Source organism: Brienomyrus brachyistius, unplaced genomic scaffold, assembly GCF_023856365.1.
Source record: "Brienomyrus brachyistius isolate T26 unplaced genomic scaffold, BBRACH_0.4 scaffold86, whole genome shotgun sequence".
Taxonomy (NCBI): domain Eukaryota; kingdom Metazoa; phylum Chordata; class Actinopteri; order Osteoglossiformes; family Mormyridae; genus Brienomyrus; species Brienomyrus brachyistius.
This window is the reverse complement of record NW_026042361.1, coordinates 135060-156885: the sequence shown is the minus strand read 5'-3', so window position 1 is coordinate 156885 and position 21826 is coordinate 135060. Positions and strand designations below refer to the sequence as shown.

The window sequence follows — 21826 nt, the reverse complement described above, 5'->3', positions numbered from 1 at the left end:
TATATGTGTATATGTATGTGTGTGTGTATGTATATATATCATGTGTATATATCACACATGATATATACATATATATATATATATATATATATATATATGTGTGTGTGTGTGTGTGTGTGTAAAAGACAACAATATAACGGGATCAGGTTCCGTATATCTTGGAATGTCTGCTCTTATGTAAATTTAGCATTCATATTTTAAGGCATGGATTAGACATGCATTGTATAAGGCAATGCAGATCTGTAAGGCATAATCCGCTGTTAATTACATTGTTTTAGTATGTAAGTTGATATATATGCATTCTTTCAGCATTATATTTAAGACCTATAAACAATAAACAGGTAATTATATAGCATTTGTGAATATGGTAGTATTTAAATTAGTCTGCTCCACCCTGATTTCGGTAAAGTTAATCCATTCAAATTACGTTATACCCTGATGCACTGTCATTCACATGAAATCTTAAGTGTGCGAAATTATATTAACGATAAAATCACAGCCTGAAAAAGCACAAGTTCGTTTGAATTCGCCGCTATCAAAGTGGCCTGCATACAACATTTTTATACAAAAAATTCTTATATGGCGATACTAGTTTCTTTAATAATTTGTGATTCCTGCGTTGTGTGTGTTCATCCCTAATATTGTATAACGAACAATAATAATCCATAACCATTTTTCTTGTACAAGGTCGCTGGGAAGCAGGGGAACACCCTGTACGCAATGCCAGCCAGGCGCAGGGTGCACACTGAGGGCTAAAGACGCCATTTAACCTAAACCTCAGTGTTTTGGTTTTTTAACTGCGGAAGAAAAGCGAAGTGCGCTTAAAATAATACGCAGAAACGCTGGCGGAACTCGAGTATTCAACCTGTGAGGTACAAGGTTACAATGGTAACCACCTTCCGCTGTGATAATGGAAACAATATAAAAAACTTCCCATTATTTGTGCTTTCGTGTTTTTCGTGCTCGTTCTAAGCTAAACTGAAACATGACGACATAATAGGTCAACCCTACGCTAGCAGGGTGGGAGAAACAGAGGAAGAGGGAGGAGAATTTCAGAAATGAGGAAAAAAATACTCTGCGACTGCATAATTACTTGGTGGTAATTTTACAGTACATCACTTCCTGTAGCAGCAATGGGCTTTGACTGAACTTTATCGACTGACGAATAAATCCATACATGAAGGTACGAAATAGAAACTGAAAAGGCGATAGCTACACAACATTGAAAGGTAACTGACCACGGGAACAAGAAGAAACGTAAGACGAGTATTTCACATTCACATGATGTTGTGTTTGCGTACCAACGTAAGTGTTTTTCTTGGTATTTTTGGTAAATGCTGAACCAGTTTCCTTCATCTTTAAACGTTCAGCTGTTTTTAACATTTCTATTCGTACAGTTTTTAAGTATGAGTGACTCATTGTGCGTGTTGCTACCTCATTTAAATTAAAACGCATATGCCTAATGGTTAGGTTGTTTCATGAAGCTTTGCATTTTTTGTGAAGCTACGTGGATTGTTAGTGTAATAATCGGTAAACTGAATTTAGCTACCAGTTCTGTCGCCAACTAGTTTATTTGCTGTTTAGTTATGGCAAGTAGAGTATGGCCTATTTGGGACGTGAAATCAACTCTTTTAGTAATTTATATAAATGCCTTTTTTTGTTTAAAAGCTTGAGGTATGTTGAAAGAAGCAGTAAAACAATTAGCATCCAAGCAAACTTTGGATCACATCAAGCAGCATGCTAGCCTGCTCATGCTTTCATTCTCTTGGACTTTGGGGCGGGCACGCGAACTTTATTCAATCATTATATTTTTACAAGTCATTAATTTTTTCTTCTTTTGCTAATGAAAAATAATATTTCTCGTTACAATGATGTACTCATCTACTATGGGTTTTATTGCATATTTGCTCTGAAACCATTACCGTGACTTCCCATCGGCCCGTTAAAGTCGAGAAAGTTAACTTTTAATATTTGTTTTATAAATTATTTTGAATACATTTTGTTCATAAGGTTCATAGACTTAGCAGTACCAAGTTGTTTATTAATGCCCTTTATAGTATTAATTTGCATTTCTTTTCAGTAGATGCTTTTAGATGTTTGATGTTGACTCATTTGTATGTGATGCCTTTCAAATGCACTTTACTGGATCATCTTTTTTAATCGACAGTTTTTCTGGTGATAAAATACCCTGTAATGTTCTTGGTATATAAACCAATTGTGACACACTGGAGACGTTTTGGAGAGAATAACTTGAGGGTGAATTTCTGAAGTCTCTCCCCCCTCCCACACCCTTCTCCCCAGGTTTTTTTTTTTTTTTACAGAGCAGATTCAAAACCTGCGGAAGAGGATTAGGGCCATCATGAAAATATTATTAGAATTCTGATTTTAATCTCAGAATTCTGACTTTAGAAAAAAAGAATTCTAAGATTAAAGTCAGAATTCAAATAATATTTTCATGGTGGCCCTAATCCTCTTCCGTAAAAGAACCCTTTTGTTTCATGTGTCCTTTTGTACTTTGTACTGTGTACTTTAATTTTATCTTTCAGTTTATTGTGGTATATATGTCTGCTGCTTAACTTTGTGCAGTGTTGAGATGGTTGCAGAGAAATGGAAATAAACGTTCTTGGGATCACAGACAAAGGCCATGCCTTAAATTGTGCAACAGGTGCCGTATTCCTATGGTCAAAACATGTAACTATGCAAACTATGCAAAACATTCTGTTTTAAAAATTTACTCTTAAGGGCAAAATGCTTACAAAACAAAACGACAAATTTAAATCCCAAACTTCTGCTCCTTTTTGTAGTGGAATAGTAGAACCTGAATAAAAACCTCATTTTATGTGTTTCTGGTGAATATAGTACATAAGCAGGGCAGTTTGCTAGTCTGTCGACATCTGTGTATCCAAGAAACACTTGTCTGTTTGTGTCCATGATGTACTCCTCTCCTTCCCGTATGGCTCTCATTACTTGTCATTCTCATAATGACATATGTCATTCTCCCTTTACCTACATACAAATTTATAAACGTTCATTTGAATTATGTATGTTCCAAATTTTTGAAGTTCTGTGATTACCCACAAGTGCAGATCTTTTATTTGCTGGGTTGATATATAATGAGAATATGGAAACGTGAATGGGACAATTGCATTAATAAGGTTAGCTTGTACTCTATACAATCACCCCTGTTAGAAATGGTGCAACAGTCATTTATACAAAGTATATGTACATACAAGCTAACCTACATGTTTTAGTTACTGTATGTCCTGCATGTAATTCTCCTTTGATTAAGGATTGTCGATAAGCTTCTATGCAAACAGTGCTACAAAGTGAAGTAGCGACGAAGTCAAGTAGCACGTCAAACCTGGCGAAGCATCTTAAAGACCGACATCCCGGTCTTTCTGAGAAATTTTAAAGCTCTTTTAATACACTGAACTATTAAACATTTATCAAAAATGTTAACTTGGCCGGCGCACACCTTAACATTAGCCCTTTATCTATAAGCAGTTAGCCAACGAAAACATTAGGTGTATGCTGTTAATAAGGTAGCGGATAGGCGCAATGGCTGATAATAAAATAATATAGTTAATGTGGGAACAATGCAAAAACGTAAAACAAAAATGTGTCTTGTATAATCCTGAAAAATGTGGTAAACGGCCAGTCATACTTTTAAAAATATACCATCGTATACCGTAAAACCGATATAACTTTGAAAATACCATGATATAAATTTTTGGTCATAACCCCTAGCTCTAGTTGAAATCCTATATCATTCAAGAATGGGGCAACATTTCACTTTCAAATCTGGTCTCCTCATTTCCCAAACGTTTACTAAGAAGAGGTGATGCAAAACAGTGGTACGAGTAAGCATGCCTCTGTCCCAACTTTTTTGAAACGTGTTGTTGGAATCAAATTCAAATTGAGCATATATTTGACATAAAACAATTCATTTTTTTGGTTTCAACGTTTGACATGTTGTTTTTTATTGTATTTTCAATTAAATATGGGTTTATATGATTTGTAAATCATTGAATTCTGGTTGTATTTTACATTTTAGTGTCCCAGCTTTTTTGGAAGTGGGCTTATTCTCACCAAGAAAGAAAGGGCTAACCTAATATTCATTTGACATAATTTTTCTTGAAGTATAGTGGTACCTCGACATATGAACAGTCCTGTTCACGAACAAATGGGGTTACGAACCAGATGTTATTTTTTTTTGTACCTGTACACGAACCATGTTTCAGGCTGCGAACACACAAACATCCCCCAAAAGCGCCCCAAAGAACCACCCGAAACACAAAGAAGTGTACATTATGCCCGATAACGGTTATGGAATGTATAAAAAAACTTGTTGTAGATGTATGTCTATATCTCTTAAGAGGTCGAATATTTGAAAAAAGAAAAAAAATATTGAGAGAATGTTCTGTTATAGCGGTACCTTTCAGTGATTGATAAACATGTTTGTCATGGTTTTTAACAGTCACATATCTATACGTAAAATTACAATACTTATTACAAATTAACTCCTATTTAAGTGCTATATTCTCCATTCACACACAGTGCCAAATGCGTATTGTTTGTTTACAGTACAAACAAAGAAGTTCACCACCATACAACATGTCGCATTACGAAATGTAAATGAAAACTTTAGGCATATGAAAATAATGGACAGTATAAAAAAATAAAAAACATATTTTCAAAATATACTGTATTGTTTTTAACTGTTACTCAGTCTTTTAATGTTAATTGTTTCGTTTTTTTTGGGGGATATTTTGTGGTTCTTTTCCGTGTTTTGGCGTCTTTTGAGTGACCAGCCCACCAACAAGCATTTGCTCAGTTGTACTATTTTGTTTGATTTAGCATTATTTGTTTATAATGAAGGTTATTTTATTTAAAATCTATATTCTTGGTTGCAGAAAAACATAAAAAAAACGTGTTTCTGAGGTTTGAACGAATTTATTGATATTTACATTATTTTAAATGGGAAGAATTGATTCAGGTCACAAACTTTTCGGATCACGAACTGATCTCTCGAAAGAATTAAGTTCATGCACCGAGGTACCACTGTATTTTTTTTTCTTGTGGTTTAGTGATTTTTTTTCTGAGATTTTTAAAAATTCTTTAATGATATGAAACAACTTCTCAGACATTGGTGCACAAGTCTGGCTGTGTTTTGTTGCGGGCTCTGAAAGCAGTTTGTACTTGCTATTGTGATGTATTGTTAGAATTGTTGTGGTGGCCCATCTCATTCAGCCTGCTGTTAGATCAGTAGGTTACCTCATGGCTGTGTTGCATCTGCTTTGTAGGTCAGTGGATTTCAGATCTCATTCAGGTGATATTTTCCCCGGAGAGCGAGACTAAATTATTAAGTCTCATAGTCAATACAAATAATATAAGGACATAATAAATTTACAAAGGAGAGGAGGCTATTCGGCCCATAAGTTAAAATCTTATCTATCTCTGATTTAAAGGAACGCAGGGTTTTAGATTGCGCTACACTTACAGGAAGACTATTCCATACTCTAACTACATTCTGTGTAAAGAGGTGATCTCTCAAATCCATTTTAAAATGTTCTCCCGCTAATTTCCACTTATTCCCACGAGTTCTAGTATTTAAACTAATATTGAAGTACCTGTTTGGCCGAACAGCAACCAGACCTGTTAGAATCTTATATACCTGGACCATGTCTCCTTTGCTCAAGGATAAACAGATTCAACTCAGCTAACCTCTCCTCATAAGACATTCCTCTAAGACCAGGAATCATTCTCGTAGCCCTACGTTGCACCCTTTCCAAGGCAGCAATGTCCTTTTTAAGGTATGGTGACCAAACCTGCACACAGTATTCTAGGTGAGGTCTTACCGAGGAATTATATAAGAGATGTAACCCAGCAGGGGCCGGCATGGTGGTGCAGTGGTTAGCACTATTGCCTTACACCTCTGGGACCCGGGTTCAAGTCTCCTCCTGGGTCACATGTGTGTGGAGTTTGCATGTTCTCCCCATGTCATCGTGGGGTTTCCTCCGGGTACTCCGGTTTCCCCCCACAGTCCAAAAACATGCTGAGGCTAATTGGAGTTGCTAAATTGCCAATTAAATATTGGTGTCAATATTATTAATGTAAATTAGGAACAATAATGGTCCTAAAATTGAACCCTGCGATACCCCACTATGAACACAGGCCCACTGTGACATTGTGCCTCTAATAACTACCCGCTGCCTCCTGTCTGTTAACCAGTTTTCAATCCAAGCTGCTGTAGTTCCTAAAATTCCTGCAGCTTGGAGCTTAAGCAAGAGCCGTTTGTGGAGGCAACATCAAAAGCCTTCTGGAAATCTAAGTAGATCACGTCGTAGGCCTTTTTGTGATCATTTTCTCTTGTAGCTTCCTCAAAGAACTCAAGTAGTTAATATTAGTTATTAAACTGGACCTACCTCTCCTAAATCAAAGTTGGCTATTCCTCAAAATGTTATTTGAATCCAGGTAATGTACGTACCATTTTCACTTGGATCATAGCTTCCATTACCTTTCCAGCTATACAAGTTAAACTGATTGGTTTATAGTTTGTTGGATTACTTCTATCCCCTTTTTTGAATAAGGGTGTTATATTAGCATGTATGTATGTATGTATGTATGTACGTATGTACGTACACAATTACTCAAAATATGTTTATTTTGAATATGTTAATATGCTATCGCAACACCCCTTCAGAGTGTGTAATAGAAAAATCACATAACGTAGATAAACATAGACTGTATAACAATAAGTACTCAGATTTCAACTGAAGTTTTGAAGAAAATGAAATGCTTTTTCTTTTTATAAATAGCCTGTTGTATAATGAGGCCGTAGACTTCTTGCGGTATTACCGGATTAGTGCAAATCCTTATCGTGGTGCACAATCACACCGGTAATGACTATGACACTCTAAATAAAGAAAATAATATGTGAACTGAAATAAAAATGAAAACTATTTACAAAAAAAGTGACTTTAATCAGCAAAATGTACCGCCACATCACCAGCATATTTTTACCTTGTTCAACCAGTTTCTCCTCTTTTAAAAGATGTTGTGGCCGCCGATCTGTCCCACCCATCATCACTTAAGTGCTCATCCCTTGTGTCACATGTGGCATGAGTTCAAGCTAACTAAATTTAATAAGGATAAGGATTCACCGTATTTATACACTAACTTTGGGTGCCACAGTATGCTTCTTATTAATATTTTAGGCATACAACTAAATGCTTATTGACATGTCTGTGAAAATAATGTCCATATAGTGCCGAAAAGCTGGCATCCATTATCTAAAGCCCTTTAATAACAAACAGTTTTATGTCAAAATAAAATAGAATTAACTTTAATTAAAGTCTTTGATTTTCTTGAGGAACATGTTCAAATTAATTGATCAGTCGGTAAAATAGTAGACATGAATCCATAGACATTATTTTCTGCAAAAAATTTTATGAAAATTGTATTTTATTTTTATCATCTCCAAAGTCTGTGCACAAAAATCCTGCAAAAATTAAAATTTGCATTTTAATTTTCCAGTCATGTATGAGTCTGATATGAAAAATTAAAAAAATAATACAAAATGGTTTTTAATTTTTTCATTTTCCAGTTTGACTTTTCATTTCCTACTTTGCCTTTTCATTTTCAAATTCACCGCATGTAAATATATGTTAATTGGAGTGGAGCTACAGATCACTACTGTGTTTTCTCAGTGCGTTTGCGGAAGACATTTTGGAAAACGAAATAAAATATGAACAGAATTTTTAAGCTATGGCAGGTGTGCTTTTATAAGGAAACATTAAAATTAGCCTATCATTTGAGTGGCATACCTGCTGTGTACTATGCATTTCACATTTTCGCAGCAATTATCCGTAGCTCCGCCCACGGTCCCGCTCCGATTAACATATATTTGCATGTAGTGAACTTGAAAATGAAAAGTCAAATTGTAAAATGAAAAGACAAAAGGTTTTTAATTTTATTTTTTAAATTTTTGTCATATCTGAGGCATACTTGAGTGGAAAATTCAAATGCAAATGGTGCTATTTCATTTTAATTTTTATTTCTGCAGGATTTTTGCGCACAGACTTTGAAAACTAAATGGCGAAGTGGAGATTGTATTTTCTTATCATTTTCAGTTAGTTTTTTGCAGAAAATACCTCCCATAGTTTTATATGAAACAACTAAAATGGTAATTTAGGGGGAAAAAATTATGAAATGATGATAACTTCTATGTAATTGTATGTAATGTTGTCAATAATTCCATTCAATTCCATTTTATTTATATAGGGCTTTTAACAACAGTCATTGTCACAAAGCACTTTACATATAACCGGCCCGAACCCCACCAAGCAAGCCTGAGGCGACAGTGGCAAGGAAAAACTCCCTTTAATAGGAAGAAACCTTGAGAGGAACCTAGACTCGGAAGGGGACCCCATCCTCCTCTGGGCGACCGGGGAGCATGAAACTGTATTTACAAACAAACGCCTTGTATTATACTTCAGTATACCATAGAAACAGCTGACAAAAGATCTGCAAAGACTGAAGCAACAGCAAACTTTGCTAAAATCAATACTTGGCATTCTCAAAACTTTTGCCAGTAATTATACACCTAAACTCAGGTCCTTATGAATGTTCACATATAAATAGAACAATAGAATAAATTACATATAAATCTTTGTATTTTAATTTATCTTCTTTAAAATTCAATCAGAATGGTTAAATGCTAGTGAAATACAGACATGAGTGAAAATTTTAAAAAATAGTTCTGCTCCTTATTTTTTGCTTAATTTTCCATGGTCAGATTGACATTTCCCTTTTTAATTTCTCTTTTTAATACTAACATTTTCAAAAGTATAGAGTAGAAATGAGCGTTTATCACTTTGGTCATTAACTGTGCACTTCTGAACTCCGTTTACAACAAATACAAACAAATGAAATCTGTTGCCACCTGTTGTACGAACAGTTACCATATGGGTGCAAATCCAAACCATTTACACACAATTAAAGTGGAGCATTTTTTGGAACCAGTTCTTCATCAGCCATGCTGCATGCTTTGTTTATTCAGCAGCACAGCTGACTCATTTGTGTAGCGCTTCCGCCTGACGAATATTTTTGGCAGTCTGATGGTGTATAATTTTTATTTATTTTTTTGCTCACTGGTTGGAAAAGGTCAATTAAGTTGAGACAGATCCTTGACAAAGCAGTGACATATACAGTCAGTGTTGGGATATTATGCAGGCTGAAATCACTTTGCTTCATTTCGATCTGTTTCTGTTGTAGCACTGTTGTAGCCTCCGAACCTGCAGGTATCGTGTGATAAGTGCTTGTTGGTTTGTTTTTATTCTAAAAATAGTACTGAGCTGTGCACTTGAGTCTAGGCATTCACTGGAAGCTGCACTCGTGCCTAGTTAACTCTGACAGCATGTATGTTTGTAATGTGCTATTTGCTTCACTTGTACATCACTTTTGGCAAAAGCGTTGGCTAAATAAATTTAAACGTATTGCTGTATTGACTTTTGAGCCAGGCAACCAGTTGGTGAATAGGACTGAAAATAAGGTGTAAAGTTGTTTTAAAGTAATAAACCTTCTAATTAGAGCACTTTAATGGGTATGCATATGTGCCCTGTGATGGACTGGTATCTTTTCAAGACAAAGAACAGCCTGATGCTCTGTGATTCAGCCTTCAATGCTGGATTAAGTGGCGGTGCGTAGGTCTATGGGTTAAAACTCCATGTCTGAGATTGGAAAGTTGTTACTTTGAATCACAAAGTAGGGTCATAGAATAGTTGCATTATCATTGGGTCCTTGAGCAAGGCTCTAGGGGTGCCAGATAAATGGCTGACCCTGTACTCTGACCCACCATCCCAAAGGAGTTCATCCCAAAATGTAGTTTTCTGTGTAACTGTACTTGGTGAATATAGTATCATTTCATTCTTTAAGATGTTTGGATGGATCTGGGGTAGTCGGATTATATACAACTGTATCTACCTGCACCATAAGCTGTCATGAAAGCTGAAAGGAAGCACAAGCTGTTTATCCAGCCTGTGAACAGCCTTGGCTACATGTTGACAGCAGTTTTCCACAGACATAACGTTCTGCCAATCAGGAAGAGAAATCTCAGGGTAAAATATAAATCCTTTTGTCTTTGAGCCAGGTCTGATTTGTGAACCTGATTCCACATGCTGTCAGTAAGCTGCCTGTAACTGTGACACACACACACACACATACACACAAACAAACAGACACAGACAAACAAAATCTCAGCTCATTCCATGACGTGCCTTTTTGCCTTTTGTCTGTGTGGAGAGATGAGAGTTCATGTTCTGCAGTACATGTCCCATGCAACAAGCAGAAGTTCATTCTAAAAATGTTTTTATTTATTCCCCCCACCCCCCAGGTTTCCCCCCATTACTCTCCACATTGATGAATGACAGCTGTGGAGTGTGGATCAGACCAGCAGCTGGATGGCGGACGTGTTAATTGGCAGGATCCCAGCTGGCTGCTCTGAAGCGCTGCGAAAATGAGGCTTGAATCAGCATCTTTGATCTTGCGCATCTCATCTGACTAGAGGAATGTCAAAATATTCACTATAATGTTTTTTTTTCCTTTTCTTACATTGTTTGAAGTGCCTTTTTCGCATTGTTGCTTATGGACAAAATAGTCAGATGTTTACTCATAAAGAGGTTAGGGAGAAATTCTCAACCTTTAAACTGTGATCATCTGTACTGACGAAGAACAAGCCCTAGTCTCATTTTTGTAAAGGAAAACAGTTATTCCTCTTCGCAATACCAGGAAACCCATCGCACTACAAAGCACCATATCATTACATGCAGTCCTGAACTTTCTTCCAATTTTTGAAGGGGGGACTCATCTTTCCAGAAGAATAATTGGTCACGAAGCATCCTTGTGTACGAATTTCACAAAAAAGGATCTGACTGCCAAGGTATCATTAGCCACATTGTTTTTGGGGTATGTCAGAGACACCATAACTACGTCCCCCCCACCCCTCTTCAAAGCATAATATTAAAAACCAGTCACACTGAGCATCATGCCAAATCTACAATCAAAATGGCGTTTCCTGATGATGATTCTTGGGGTCCAGCTTATCGTCATGGCCCTCCTCTCCAGGGAGGGTTACCAGAAGAGGGTCACCTATTTTTTCCGGATTTTCCGAAGGACTGACACAGGGGTGGGGGCCTCCATGCAAAACCATACTGGGCGTGATGTCTATGCCAACCTTTCCCTTCTGTCCAAAAGCCTGACGAGGGAGGAGAGCATGCCTTACTGTCCAAAGAAGTCTCCATTAGTTGGTGAGTCCTTTCAGTACTGGTTCATTGATGGACTGTAGCTCAACATGTAGGTTAATTTTGGAACAATACAGAGAGGGGCCGTAATAAACCAGTCCCTCCCCATATAATGGGATTGTGTGCATATGTTTTTGTTCTGTAGGAATGTGGTAGAGGTGGCCATTTCCTTCTCTGTTATTCCTCCATGCTTAATTGATATTTGCACCCCCACTTTCCTCATTTACAGGAGGCCCACTCCGTGTGACTTTCCCTTCTGGGCTGACTTTGGCTCAAGTAGAGCGGAAAAACCCCCTAGTAGTGCGAGGGGGACGTTACAGGCCACCAAACTGCGAGTCTCTCCATCACACCGCAGTCATCATCCCCCACAGGAACAGAGAACACCACCTGAAGTTCCTGCTCTACTACCTACACCCCTTCCTGCAGAGACAGCAGCTCAACTATGGCATCTACATCATTCACCAGGTAAATCTTCTGGCATCAGTTTCAGGTTGGACTTTTTCATTATAACAAAGTGTTTGTGTGTGTGTGTGTGTATCGTGATTTATGTCTGGGGGCAGACCATAGCAAAACTGCAACCACAGTGATCCATGTTGAAAGCAACAGCCCTAACTTTCTCACTGATACATGGCTCCTAGTAAACATATATAGTAGTAAAAGTCTTGCCATTTATATAAATGGTGAAATATACTAATATGTATTATTATTGCTGAAATACACTGCATTGCATTTAAAACTGAAGTCATTTTTACATGGCTGTTGGTGGCTACTGGGGTACAGTTATCAGAAAACTTATCTCGAAAGAAGTAGCTTGTGAAACTGCACAATACACAACCACACGACAAAAATAGACGGTACATAGTACCACATACAACAATCTGTGTAATATAAATATAACACAGAGATGAAATAGGTGGGTGAATATGGCAATAAGTGTGGTAAATATTGCACTCAAAAGATTATAGATATTGATTAAAAAGATAGCTGGTATTGTACACATTAATGTATGTGTCCTGATTGATTTACTGATTGTACAATCTGATGGCTGTCAGAAAGAATGATTTCCCCAGGAATTCTGTGGTACATTTTTATGTTGCTGTGGCTGAAAGTGCTATTAATAGTGGTATTATAATTAATAACAAAAACAAAATGTATATTTATAATACATATAAAGTCATGCTCTTCTGGCTAAATTATTTTCCAGATAAAAGGGAAAAGGAATTTGATTTGAATATTGAAATGATGCATGTGGCCTCAATATGATGTGCAGCTGCTATTGGGAATGCATCTGTTCTGGAAAGGTACTAATTATTATTAGTTGCTGTGGTGTCAAGTTTGTCTCGGTCTTCAGCGATCTCACAACTACAACTACATGCTGTGTAAAGTGCTTTCTCAAATTCAGTTTAAAATGTTCTCCCGCTAATTTCCACTTGTGGCCACGAGTTCTAGTATTTAAATTAATATTGAAGTAGCCATTTGGCTGAACAGCATCCAGACCTGTTAGAATCTTATATACCTGGATCATGTCCCCCCTTAGTCTCCTTTGCTCAATTCATTTAGATTCAGCTTAGTTAATCTCTCCTCATATGACATTCCTCTAAGACCAGGAACCATTCTTGTCGCCCTACGTTGCACGATTTCCAAGGCAGCAATGTCCTTCTTAAGGTATGGTGACTAAACCTGCACACAATATTCTAGGTGGGGTCTTACCAAGGAATCATATAATCGCAGCATCACCTCCCTTGTCTTCGCTAATCTTGTTCACAGGAGCACATAAGATATGCATCCCTCAGTGCCGGCAATGACCGTGCATCTGCTGCGAGATCCATGATGTATGTGTCGTGGCCAACGATCTATTCCCAGATCAGCAAGTCGGCTATCGACCGCAGCTTAAGTTTCCACCGCTGTGATACAGTGTAGGCAGGAGAAGTCTCATACAATGGGAATTTTGAGTAATGTAGATCAAGTTCACAGCACCTACCCAAGGAGCTGCTGGATAGTAAGTCCGAGTACAATCGAGAAAATCCAGTATAGTCCTAAAAGGTGCATTGCGGTTTCCCCATTCATACACTAAACCAATTTTTACCACCTTAGCTGCACTCCAAAACCAAAAGAACCCAGTGTAATGTGGGGAAAAGCAGTTCCAACAACTTTTCCAACACAAACCCTGGAAGTACCCTTATTCACATGAAGCTGAGCCAGTGGATTGGGGCAGCGAAAGCTTGTGTTAGGCCAGTGAGAAATGGAAATAAACCAAATTTGTGGAATAGTTTTGTTCTCTACCATTATCTTTGTAAGACAACAGGAATTTTGTTAAATCAATAAGCACAAAAAACATTCTCACATTCCAGTTATCTGCTGCAGGCTGAGTTATTGGCTTGTAAACAGTGATGGATTGAAATCCCTGGCACATATGCGGCATTGAGTCGATGAAGTAACTGATTTTCTTTCTGCATGGGCACACTTTGCTTTTTTGATGGCCAGGAAAATTTTCACTCTGGCTGTAGTATCAGCCTCTCTGTGTCCAGATCTGTAGGCAGCACCTCTGATTTTCATGAGGGTGCACAACACCAGGGTTTATGGTTTGTGTGTGTGAGATGATAATTTTGGAGACAGTTACATCCTTGTGTTTCTTGATACAGCCCATCGATAGGCTGTGTAATCCTCCATGTGTACTGAGTCGCCATAGGTGGCAGATTCCCTGAAGATACCCCGGTCTGTGCAGTTGAAGCAGTATTGTAGTGCAGATACAGCATTCTGAGGTGTACACCACCTGCAGGGCTGGTCTGATCTGTGTCTGCATAGGTCTGTAGGCTAGAGCCAGGATGATAGAGATGTGATCTGATTGTCTGACTTGGGGGAGGGGTGCTACCTTGTGCACGGTGGATGTTTCCATATACAACATGCTTTCCCTTCATGCGGCAGAATCAGTGTTCTGGGGAAATCTGGGCGGAACTGACTTTAATGATTCATGATTGAAGTCCTGAGAGACAATGAAGAAGCTGTAAGGGTGAGTTTTCTGAAGCCCGCTGATGATCCCACAAAGTTCACCCTGGGTCCCACTTAGGTTTGCCACCTGTCTCAGTTTTCCCTGGGTCGTCCTCTGTCTTTGAGCAAATGCCTTAGAAATTTAATATTCTTTACCGGGACACGAATTGTCCCAGTTTTTTTGTGAAAATGTGCATGTGATTTAGAATTTTGTAGTTTCAAATAAAATCTCACTTGGTTTCTTTCTACCGTTATTCTTTTTTCTTCCTAGTTTTTATACATGCAATCCTCTGTCCAGAAACTGTTAAAAATAGGTCAAACACAGCGACGATTGGCAATGTTTATACATTTATTTGATTGGTAGCATAAATACGAAGCTTACCTTGTTATATAGCTGCGCAGGCTGTCGGTCTGCTGTGTGCATCCATATCCATGACTCCATTGTGACTTGATTAAAATTGCTAGGCAGATGTAACATTATTTAAAAAATAACTTCTTTTATGAAACGGGGGGAGTGACGGGCGGGGAGGATGACAAAACCAGCATCAAAGAAACGGTGATTTGCAATGTACAATGCAGGGGACATTCTAAAACGCTTAATGTGAAAAGGCTTAACCCAACTTAATGTACCAAAACAGCCACCAATAATCACCATATTTTTCACACATGTCTGGTCATAAAGACTTTAACCTTTTCTTTGCAGCCACTTCAGATATTTTATTAGTACCATTAGTTATATACAATAGTAATAATATATACTTTATACATATATACAAGAATATTACAACAATTGTCGTAGTTATATTCTTAACATTCATCCAACAGCCTTTTAAGCGGCTGCTTTAGGGTAATATTTTCATAGTGCTTTTTATAACAGGCATATCAGTTTATAGAGATGTTTTATAGATAAGCAATTGTAATACTCCTTAAAATTCTTAAAATATTGTCATCCAACAACCACTCTCAAGGTTCACCTCTCAACAGTCAATTTAAAGGCTACGTTAAATTCCTATTTTATTAGGTGACCACCGTCATAGCCGATATAATATGCAATGCAAACAAAATATTCAATTTTTTTTTACTTATCAACTGATTACAATACTACAAATATAAGTAAGAACCCTTCACAAATCTTACATACAGTATAACTATATACAATAAAGCAGCAAAGTCAATGGCCATTTTTTTCAGTTTATAAAATTCTAGAGTTTTACTTGGCTCAATGGGGAAACTATTGAGTGGGCCATCACAGGCTACATAGGTCATGCTAAGGTGTTGGACTCTGTTTTGTGTATGCCCACGTTAATTTATTAGATGGCTGCACTTTCAAACTTTGGCCCAGTTTTACAGTTTTGTGCAGCTCAGAGAGCTTTAAATTTCGATACAGTTCTGATGCCCTTTAATACTCATGTGTGAGGTCCTGGTTCACACTGGCTTCTTGCTGCAGCAGATTTCACAGAACAGGAAATTTGCATATTCAATTCAAACCTCAGTTTTGAAATGCCAAAAACTGCGAGCTCAACTCTCCTAAAAGTTGTGGTGTGCATTTACAGGGCAGCTGCAGAACATTTTCGGGCATCTGACTGGACAGTCACGGATGTCCTAAATGTCCCACAACAAGCAAATGGTTACTGTGGCATTTTTGCCATTGTGTATGCCTGCTCAGTCATCATCAACTCACCAATAGGGTCAGTTGACATCCAAAAAGTTAGGTTGTAGATTCACGCTCTAGTTGAAGACGGCAAGGTAGTAAAAACCAGGCGATCAGGCCTCTCACAAAAAAGCTTTTATGCCACAGGAGAAAGGTGCAGTCATATGCTGCAGAGCTGAAGGCTGTACCTATGAGAGGAAGAGAGCACAACTCCACCTTGCAAGGGCGAAAATAAATCACACAAACACTAAGAACTGAACCCTGTGTGCTACTCGTCAAAATGTAAGGATGACCCAGAGTACAGGCATGAGTACATTTTGTGTGTCATTTGTAGGTGATGGTTTCACCTTAAGTCCACAAAGTCAACTGATCGTTAAGTCGTTGCTTGTACCGACTACCACAAATGTCTAATGTGTTCTAACTAAATCAGTGACTATTGTGAATGAATTTTGACTGGGAATCTTTCATATCGATTAAAAAAAAAAAAAAATCAGATTTTTAGTTTTACATACTAAGAATTACAAGCAACAAAAGTTGTGCCAACGTATTCTCTTTTGTTCAGATGATTTGTCTTTCATATCAAAGTCAAAGTAAACTTTATTGTCATCTCTGCTATATACTGTACAGGTACATAGAGAGACGAGATGATGTGGCGCCAGTTTTTTTTCCAGTGCAGACGAGAGAAAGACATGTAACAAATAGGCACGTGGTAAACAAAGTAAATATAAGGTATACAAGAAAATATACTATACTTGGAGATAGAGGTAGAGGAGGTTACAATAGTTATATATGGAAAATGTGCAAATAAGTGGCAGAAGTGCAAAATTGCTTGTAGCAGAGTTTGTGTGTAAAGTGCAGATGTGCAGGAGTCAATTTGTTAGCAGTCCGGGTGTGTGTGTGGGGGGAAGTGTGTTCAGGAGTCTAATGGCTTGTGGGAAAAAGCTATCCCGCAGCCTGGAAGATCGAGTCCTGATGCTGCGATGGCGTCTGCCAGACATGTTTGCTTGCTTTTTTTTAAATGGCAAATGCTTTGCTTTTCTCTAAGTAGCGAGTAACATTATTAATAACCTACCATTTTTACTTTTTCAGCTTATTAAGCAGACCCTTGTGGTGCTCACATTTTTTCTCTCTTCATACCCTGTTAGTTTATTTTCTGAAACATATTATTTTGAATAACACAGAATAATTATTAACATTAGCATTTTCTACAAAGGTTTGTGCTCAGAAATAATAGACATTTTGGGCTATAGTGTTTCGGACTGTATTAAAATCTGTTTGTCTATCTCTAGGTCTGTCCATCAGTGCCCTACAGAATTTGATTGACTGTAAAAGTAGTACTCCGTGCTCCTCTGGCACCATGCTGTATGTGTATGATATCAATTGCTGTGGTGGGCTTAAAGAAACACTGATAAAGCCACTAGGTCTGTTTTTCCTGAAGGCAGGGAACTACACCTTCAACAGGGCCAAGCTGATGAACGTGGGCTTTCGAGAGGCCATGAGGGAGGAGGACTGGGATTGTCTGTTCTTCCACGACGTGGACCTGATCCCTGAGGATGACCGCAACACTTACACGTGTGACGCCCACCCCAAGCATGCTGCCATTGCAATGGACAAGTTTGGCTACAAGTGAGCTCAGCTGCTTTCTAGCTTCCTCTTCCTAGTGTCACACTCTGCCATGATGGACAAAGTCAATGGGACTCAATGGGATTAAGGTCTGCGGAGTTTCCTGGCCATGAACTCAAAATGTCAATGTTTTGTTCCCCGAGCCACTTAGTTATCACTTTTGCCTTATGGAATGGTCCTCCATCATGCTGGATACGGCATTGTTCATCACCAAACTGTTCTTGGATGGTTGGGAGAAGTTGCTCTCGGAGGATGTTTTGGTACCATTCTTTATTCATGGCTGTGTTCTTACGCAAAATTGACGGATTTTCATGGCTGCTGGAGGGGCAAGAAACCTAGTCAGACCACAGTTTTTGCCTTCAAAGTGTCTTAATCCTCAGAGGCCAACCAGGGAGGCATCTTGCTTCTAATAAGCACAGACCAGTTCACTCATGAAGTAATAGACCATTCCGGCCAGTCATCTAGATTGTCTCTCAGCAGAAAGCATATCTGTGCTTTTTTTTTACCCTGTCCTTTCTCCCCAGCATGGGTGACATAATTAGCATTGAGGCAGTTAGAAGCTTCCAGTTGCTTCCAATTAGCATTCCTTGCTGGTGGTTTCCAGGCCAACCATTAAGAAGCGGTTGCAACTGTTCACTTGTGTGGTGACGATCAGCCCCTGCTGGCATGTGTCAGGTTCCCAGTGGGTCATTGCATCACACATGCAGTGGCCCCCAAAGTATTCAGACCTCTCCCACCAACATAATTATATCTTAATACTGAAATAATATAAACAGATTTGTTCGTTTTGTATTTTACTTATTTACATTTATCTGACACTTTTATCCAAAGTGACTTGTAGCAGAGGGAATGATTGCAATTAATGTGTGCTCCCTGGAATTTGAGCCCACTACTTTTAGCTTGTTGGCGCAATCCTCTACTTTTTGAGCTATAGTAGCAGACACACTGCATTTTTGTTTTACTACTCACTAATAAATTCCTTTCAGCCACATAAATGAAGAAGCAGATTTGCACTGATTAACATGATCCCTGACAAACTAGCTGTCAGACACAAATGACTCACCACACTTTGTTTTCCTGAATTGCACTAGTTTGTACATCACTACTCCAAGCATTGTGTGGTCTGGATCTATAGACAGGTTATTTACATTGTGATTCTGTCCCAGAAAGTAACATAAAGGTTTCTCTTCTTTGCTGGCACAGGCATCTCTTGCTCCATTCGTCATTCCTGCTCTTTCTCCCTTCTCAGGCTTCCATATAAGATGTATTTTGGCGGTGTGTCTGCTCTGACCCCTCTGCAATACCTCAAGATGAATGGCTTCCCTAACAACTACTGGGGATGGGGGGGTGAGGATGATGATATCGGGATCCGGTAGGAATATCTGATAATTGCTTATGTTCCTTTAAACTTCAGTCTGTCTTCTAACATGGACTGTCATGACTGGAATTCCTTACATGCACTCATGAAGTATGTAAGGACTCATGAAGCAGTGGATAATGGTCTGACCCCCACTCTTTCTCTCTCTCTGTCTCCCACTTCATATTAAACAGTGTGTCCCTGGGAGGGATGCTCATCACTCGGCCATCTCTGAATGTGGGCCGCTACAAAATGATCAAACACAAGCTGGATAAGGGCAATGAGGTGAATCCACGAAGGTATGGCACATGTTTGCCTACAGGTATTTCATGCAAGCTGAAGCGCAGATTTTCTCATTCAGTAGTACCCTTGACTGGCTGAGAACCACCCAGAATATGTAATAGAGCTGCAAATACAGGTTGCCTTTAAGGAATTTTCCATTGCTGCAGATGGATGCTTTAAAATAACTTTGCACAAAAAATTGCTATAACAATGTGCTTGAAATTTTACCCATTGCATCTGTTCATGCGTCACCCTGTTCAGGTTCAACATGCTGGCAAAGACCAGGCACACCTGGAAAGAGGATGGCATGAGCACTGTGGAGTATGAGGTGTTATCTCGGGAGTACCTGCCCCTCTACACCAACATCACTGTCAACATTGGCACCGAAAAGGGTCTGCTCAGTCTTCCTCCAAAGACCCAAATGGCTGCAAATAGACTGCCGAAGAAGGATGCTAAGGCCTCACTGCCAGATAACGAGCTCCATCCGCTCTCCTAAAGAAAGATGGAGACAAGTATCCCCCATAGAATAAAACCACAATTTCAGTGACAGATGGATCATAAAGAGATTTTTCTCCTATTTGTTTTAAAATCGCCATATCCCTTATCTGAATCGTGGCTCAGACATTGTCGACCGGCATGATGATTTCTGTGACCATGTGCATGTCTAAATGGGCACAGTATACCCCTCCAAGAGCTCACTCTGCATTACAAGGGCAGCCATGCAGCCCACATATTTTCTAATCTTAGTTATGCAGTGGAAATGAATGAAGGAATATGAAATGATATACACAGCTTGTGGATTCTCCTGTCTTGAAGTGGGATCATGTCCTGACCCTGGCTTTTCAGTCCGCAGAGATAGACCTATTGCCATATTGTTCTCAGTACACCATAATTTGGTCCAGTTCCAGATTTTTTCACTGGCTTCTATTTCACTGTGGAGTTAAGATTAATGTTAATCAAAATCAAAGTGGCTTATACAAGTTTTACTGTAATTTTCACCAGTTTCACACTACACACATAACATGTTCTTTCGTTTATCTTTTTTAAACAGCAGGTAAAGAGCCCACCGTCATTCGTCTAAGAACTATGCACATCAGTGTCTTAAATGTGTGTACGATTGTGTTTCTACTATTGTCACATTTTCTTGTGATTATCCGATTGAGTCCAAAACTGGACATATGCGAACCAAGAATGTAATGTGTATGAGCTTCACTCATTCTGAATCCATTCTGTGCCTGTTTGCTGAGTTTCTCTGTAACTCTACGTCGGCTTCGGCACCCGGCATCTCCGGTCATTCGCACGCCTCTGTCTGCTGCCTCTGAAGGGGTCCTCACCTTTATTAGCTGGAGGCTGAATTATTTAATTTTACAGAGGGTTCGTATGGGATGAAAACTGAAACCCTATGGTAGCATTAAGTTCCAGTCAGAGGGAAATGTGAGCCTCAGGGACAGGAGCTTTAGGCAGGCAGCAGGCATTGTGAAGGCCATTTTCCATATCCTACGAGGTATTTGAGGTTCCTCTTAATGAAGCCAAAGATAATCATGACACAGCTGATTGCGAACATGTCAACATGAGTGTGGATGTGGAGAATCTAAATAAGTAGCGATGTGGTGACCTCACATCACCAGAGTGGTGGGCATGACTTCCCGGTCTGTGTGGGGTTTTGCATGTTGTCCCTGTATTTGCACACATTTTTACCTGGTACTCTGGTTTCCTCTTTGGTGAATTAGTGTCTCTAAATTGTCGGTAGCGTGTCTGTCTGTGTCTGGTTTGTTTGTTTACCTGCCTCATTTTCTGAGCTTCCTTGGATATGCCGCACGCTCACTGTGACCTCATATGAAAAATGATAAAAACTGAGATGTCCACTGATGACATTAGTCCATGTGTACAGAGTAAACTCAGTTATTTTGGAACACAAACCTTGAGAAATGAAGAATTTTTTGAATTCTCTAATATTTTGGTTGCTCTTGTCCATTATGCATAAGATGCGGCTTCTTGTGGTGACTATTGCTTTCCCTAGTAAAATAGGATAATCTCTGTGGTTAGAACTGGGCCACTGCAGAACTCTGTGACGTGTGTAGGTTTTCAAATTAGCAGGGCAACTGATTAATTAAACAGTTCAGAGTGGCCTTAAAACTTTGATTAATAAACAAATGGATACAAACGTATGCAGACATCTGTGTTTTTATTATCATCTAGGAATGTATATGTTGATGGTGAGTCAGGGTAACCATCCCCCCTCCCCCCCCCCCCAAAAAAAGGAGAAAACTTTGTCATGTTGTGCCTTCGTCACACTGAGATGTTTCTGGTTCAAACTACATGTTGGAGCATCTCTAAGGTTTACTGTGTTTATGGTGGGCAGAGTAGAAATGAGTATAAAGATGATATGTGAGTAGTACAGTTCTTAAAGAATAATTACAAGTTTGAGTATCATTAGTACTGCTAGCATTGTAATGTGTGGGACAAAAGGATTTGACTTCTGCATTATACTTTTTGTATATTTGCAGGGTGGGTCAATATATAAACATTTTGTGCCTTATAAAAATTCTGTTTCACGTATACATCTAGCCCACTCGTTCTATCTGTGTTATTTTCATTTTCCATTAAACATACAGGTACCTTCTG

At 38.7% G+C, this 21826-nt stretch overlaps 1 protein-coding gene across 3 annotated transcripts; it reads left to right on the top strand.

The window, feature by feature from the left end:
• The first annotated feature begins 1025 nt into the window (after nucleotides 1–1025).
• Nucleotides 1026–21369, top strand: LOC125727082 (beta-1,4-galactosyltransferase 3-like). 3 transcript variants are annotated; one of them, XM_049003732.1, is made up of 7 exons: nucleotides 1026–1229; nucleotides 10394–11306; nucleotides 11530–11765; nucleotides 17378–17565; nucleotides 18812–18934; nucleotides 19114–19218; nucleotides 19463–21369. In XM_049003732.1, exons 2-7 carry the CDS (start codon nucleotides 11045–11047, stop codon nucleotides 19695–19697), a joined length of 1149 nt encoding a protein of 382 aa, XP_048859689.1. In that variant the 5' UTR covers nucleotides 1026–1229; nucleotides 10394–11044; the 3' UTR covers nucleotides 19698–21369. The 3 variants fall into 3 exon arrangements, with proteins under 3 accessions (XP_048859689.1, XP_048859688.1, XP_048859690.1); XM_049003731.1 differs by having other exon boundaries at nucleotides 1026–1305; XM_049003733.1 differs by having other exon boundaries at nucleotides 1027–1183.
• The last annotated feature ends 457 nt before the right edge of the window (nucleotides 21370–21826 follow it).

What these genes read in the sequence shown, in the direction of transcription:
- LOC125727082 (XM_049003732.1), top strand. Translation starts at nt 11,045, where the DNA reads ATGCCAAATCTACAATCAAAATGGCGTTTCCTGATGATGATTCTTGGG. An exon ending in AAAGAAGTCTCCATTAGTTG is followed by an intron (nt 11,307 to 11,529) that starts GTGAGTCCTTTC and finishes CCTCATTTACAG; the next exon opens with GAGGCCCACTCCGTGTGACT. An exon ending in GCATCTACATCATTCACCAG is followed by an intron (nt 11,766 to 17,377) that starts GTAAATCTTCTG and finishes TTTTTCCTGAAG; the next exon opens with GCAGGGAACTACACCTTCAA.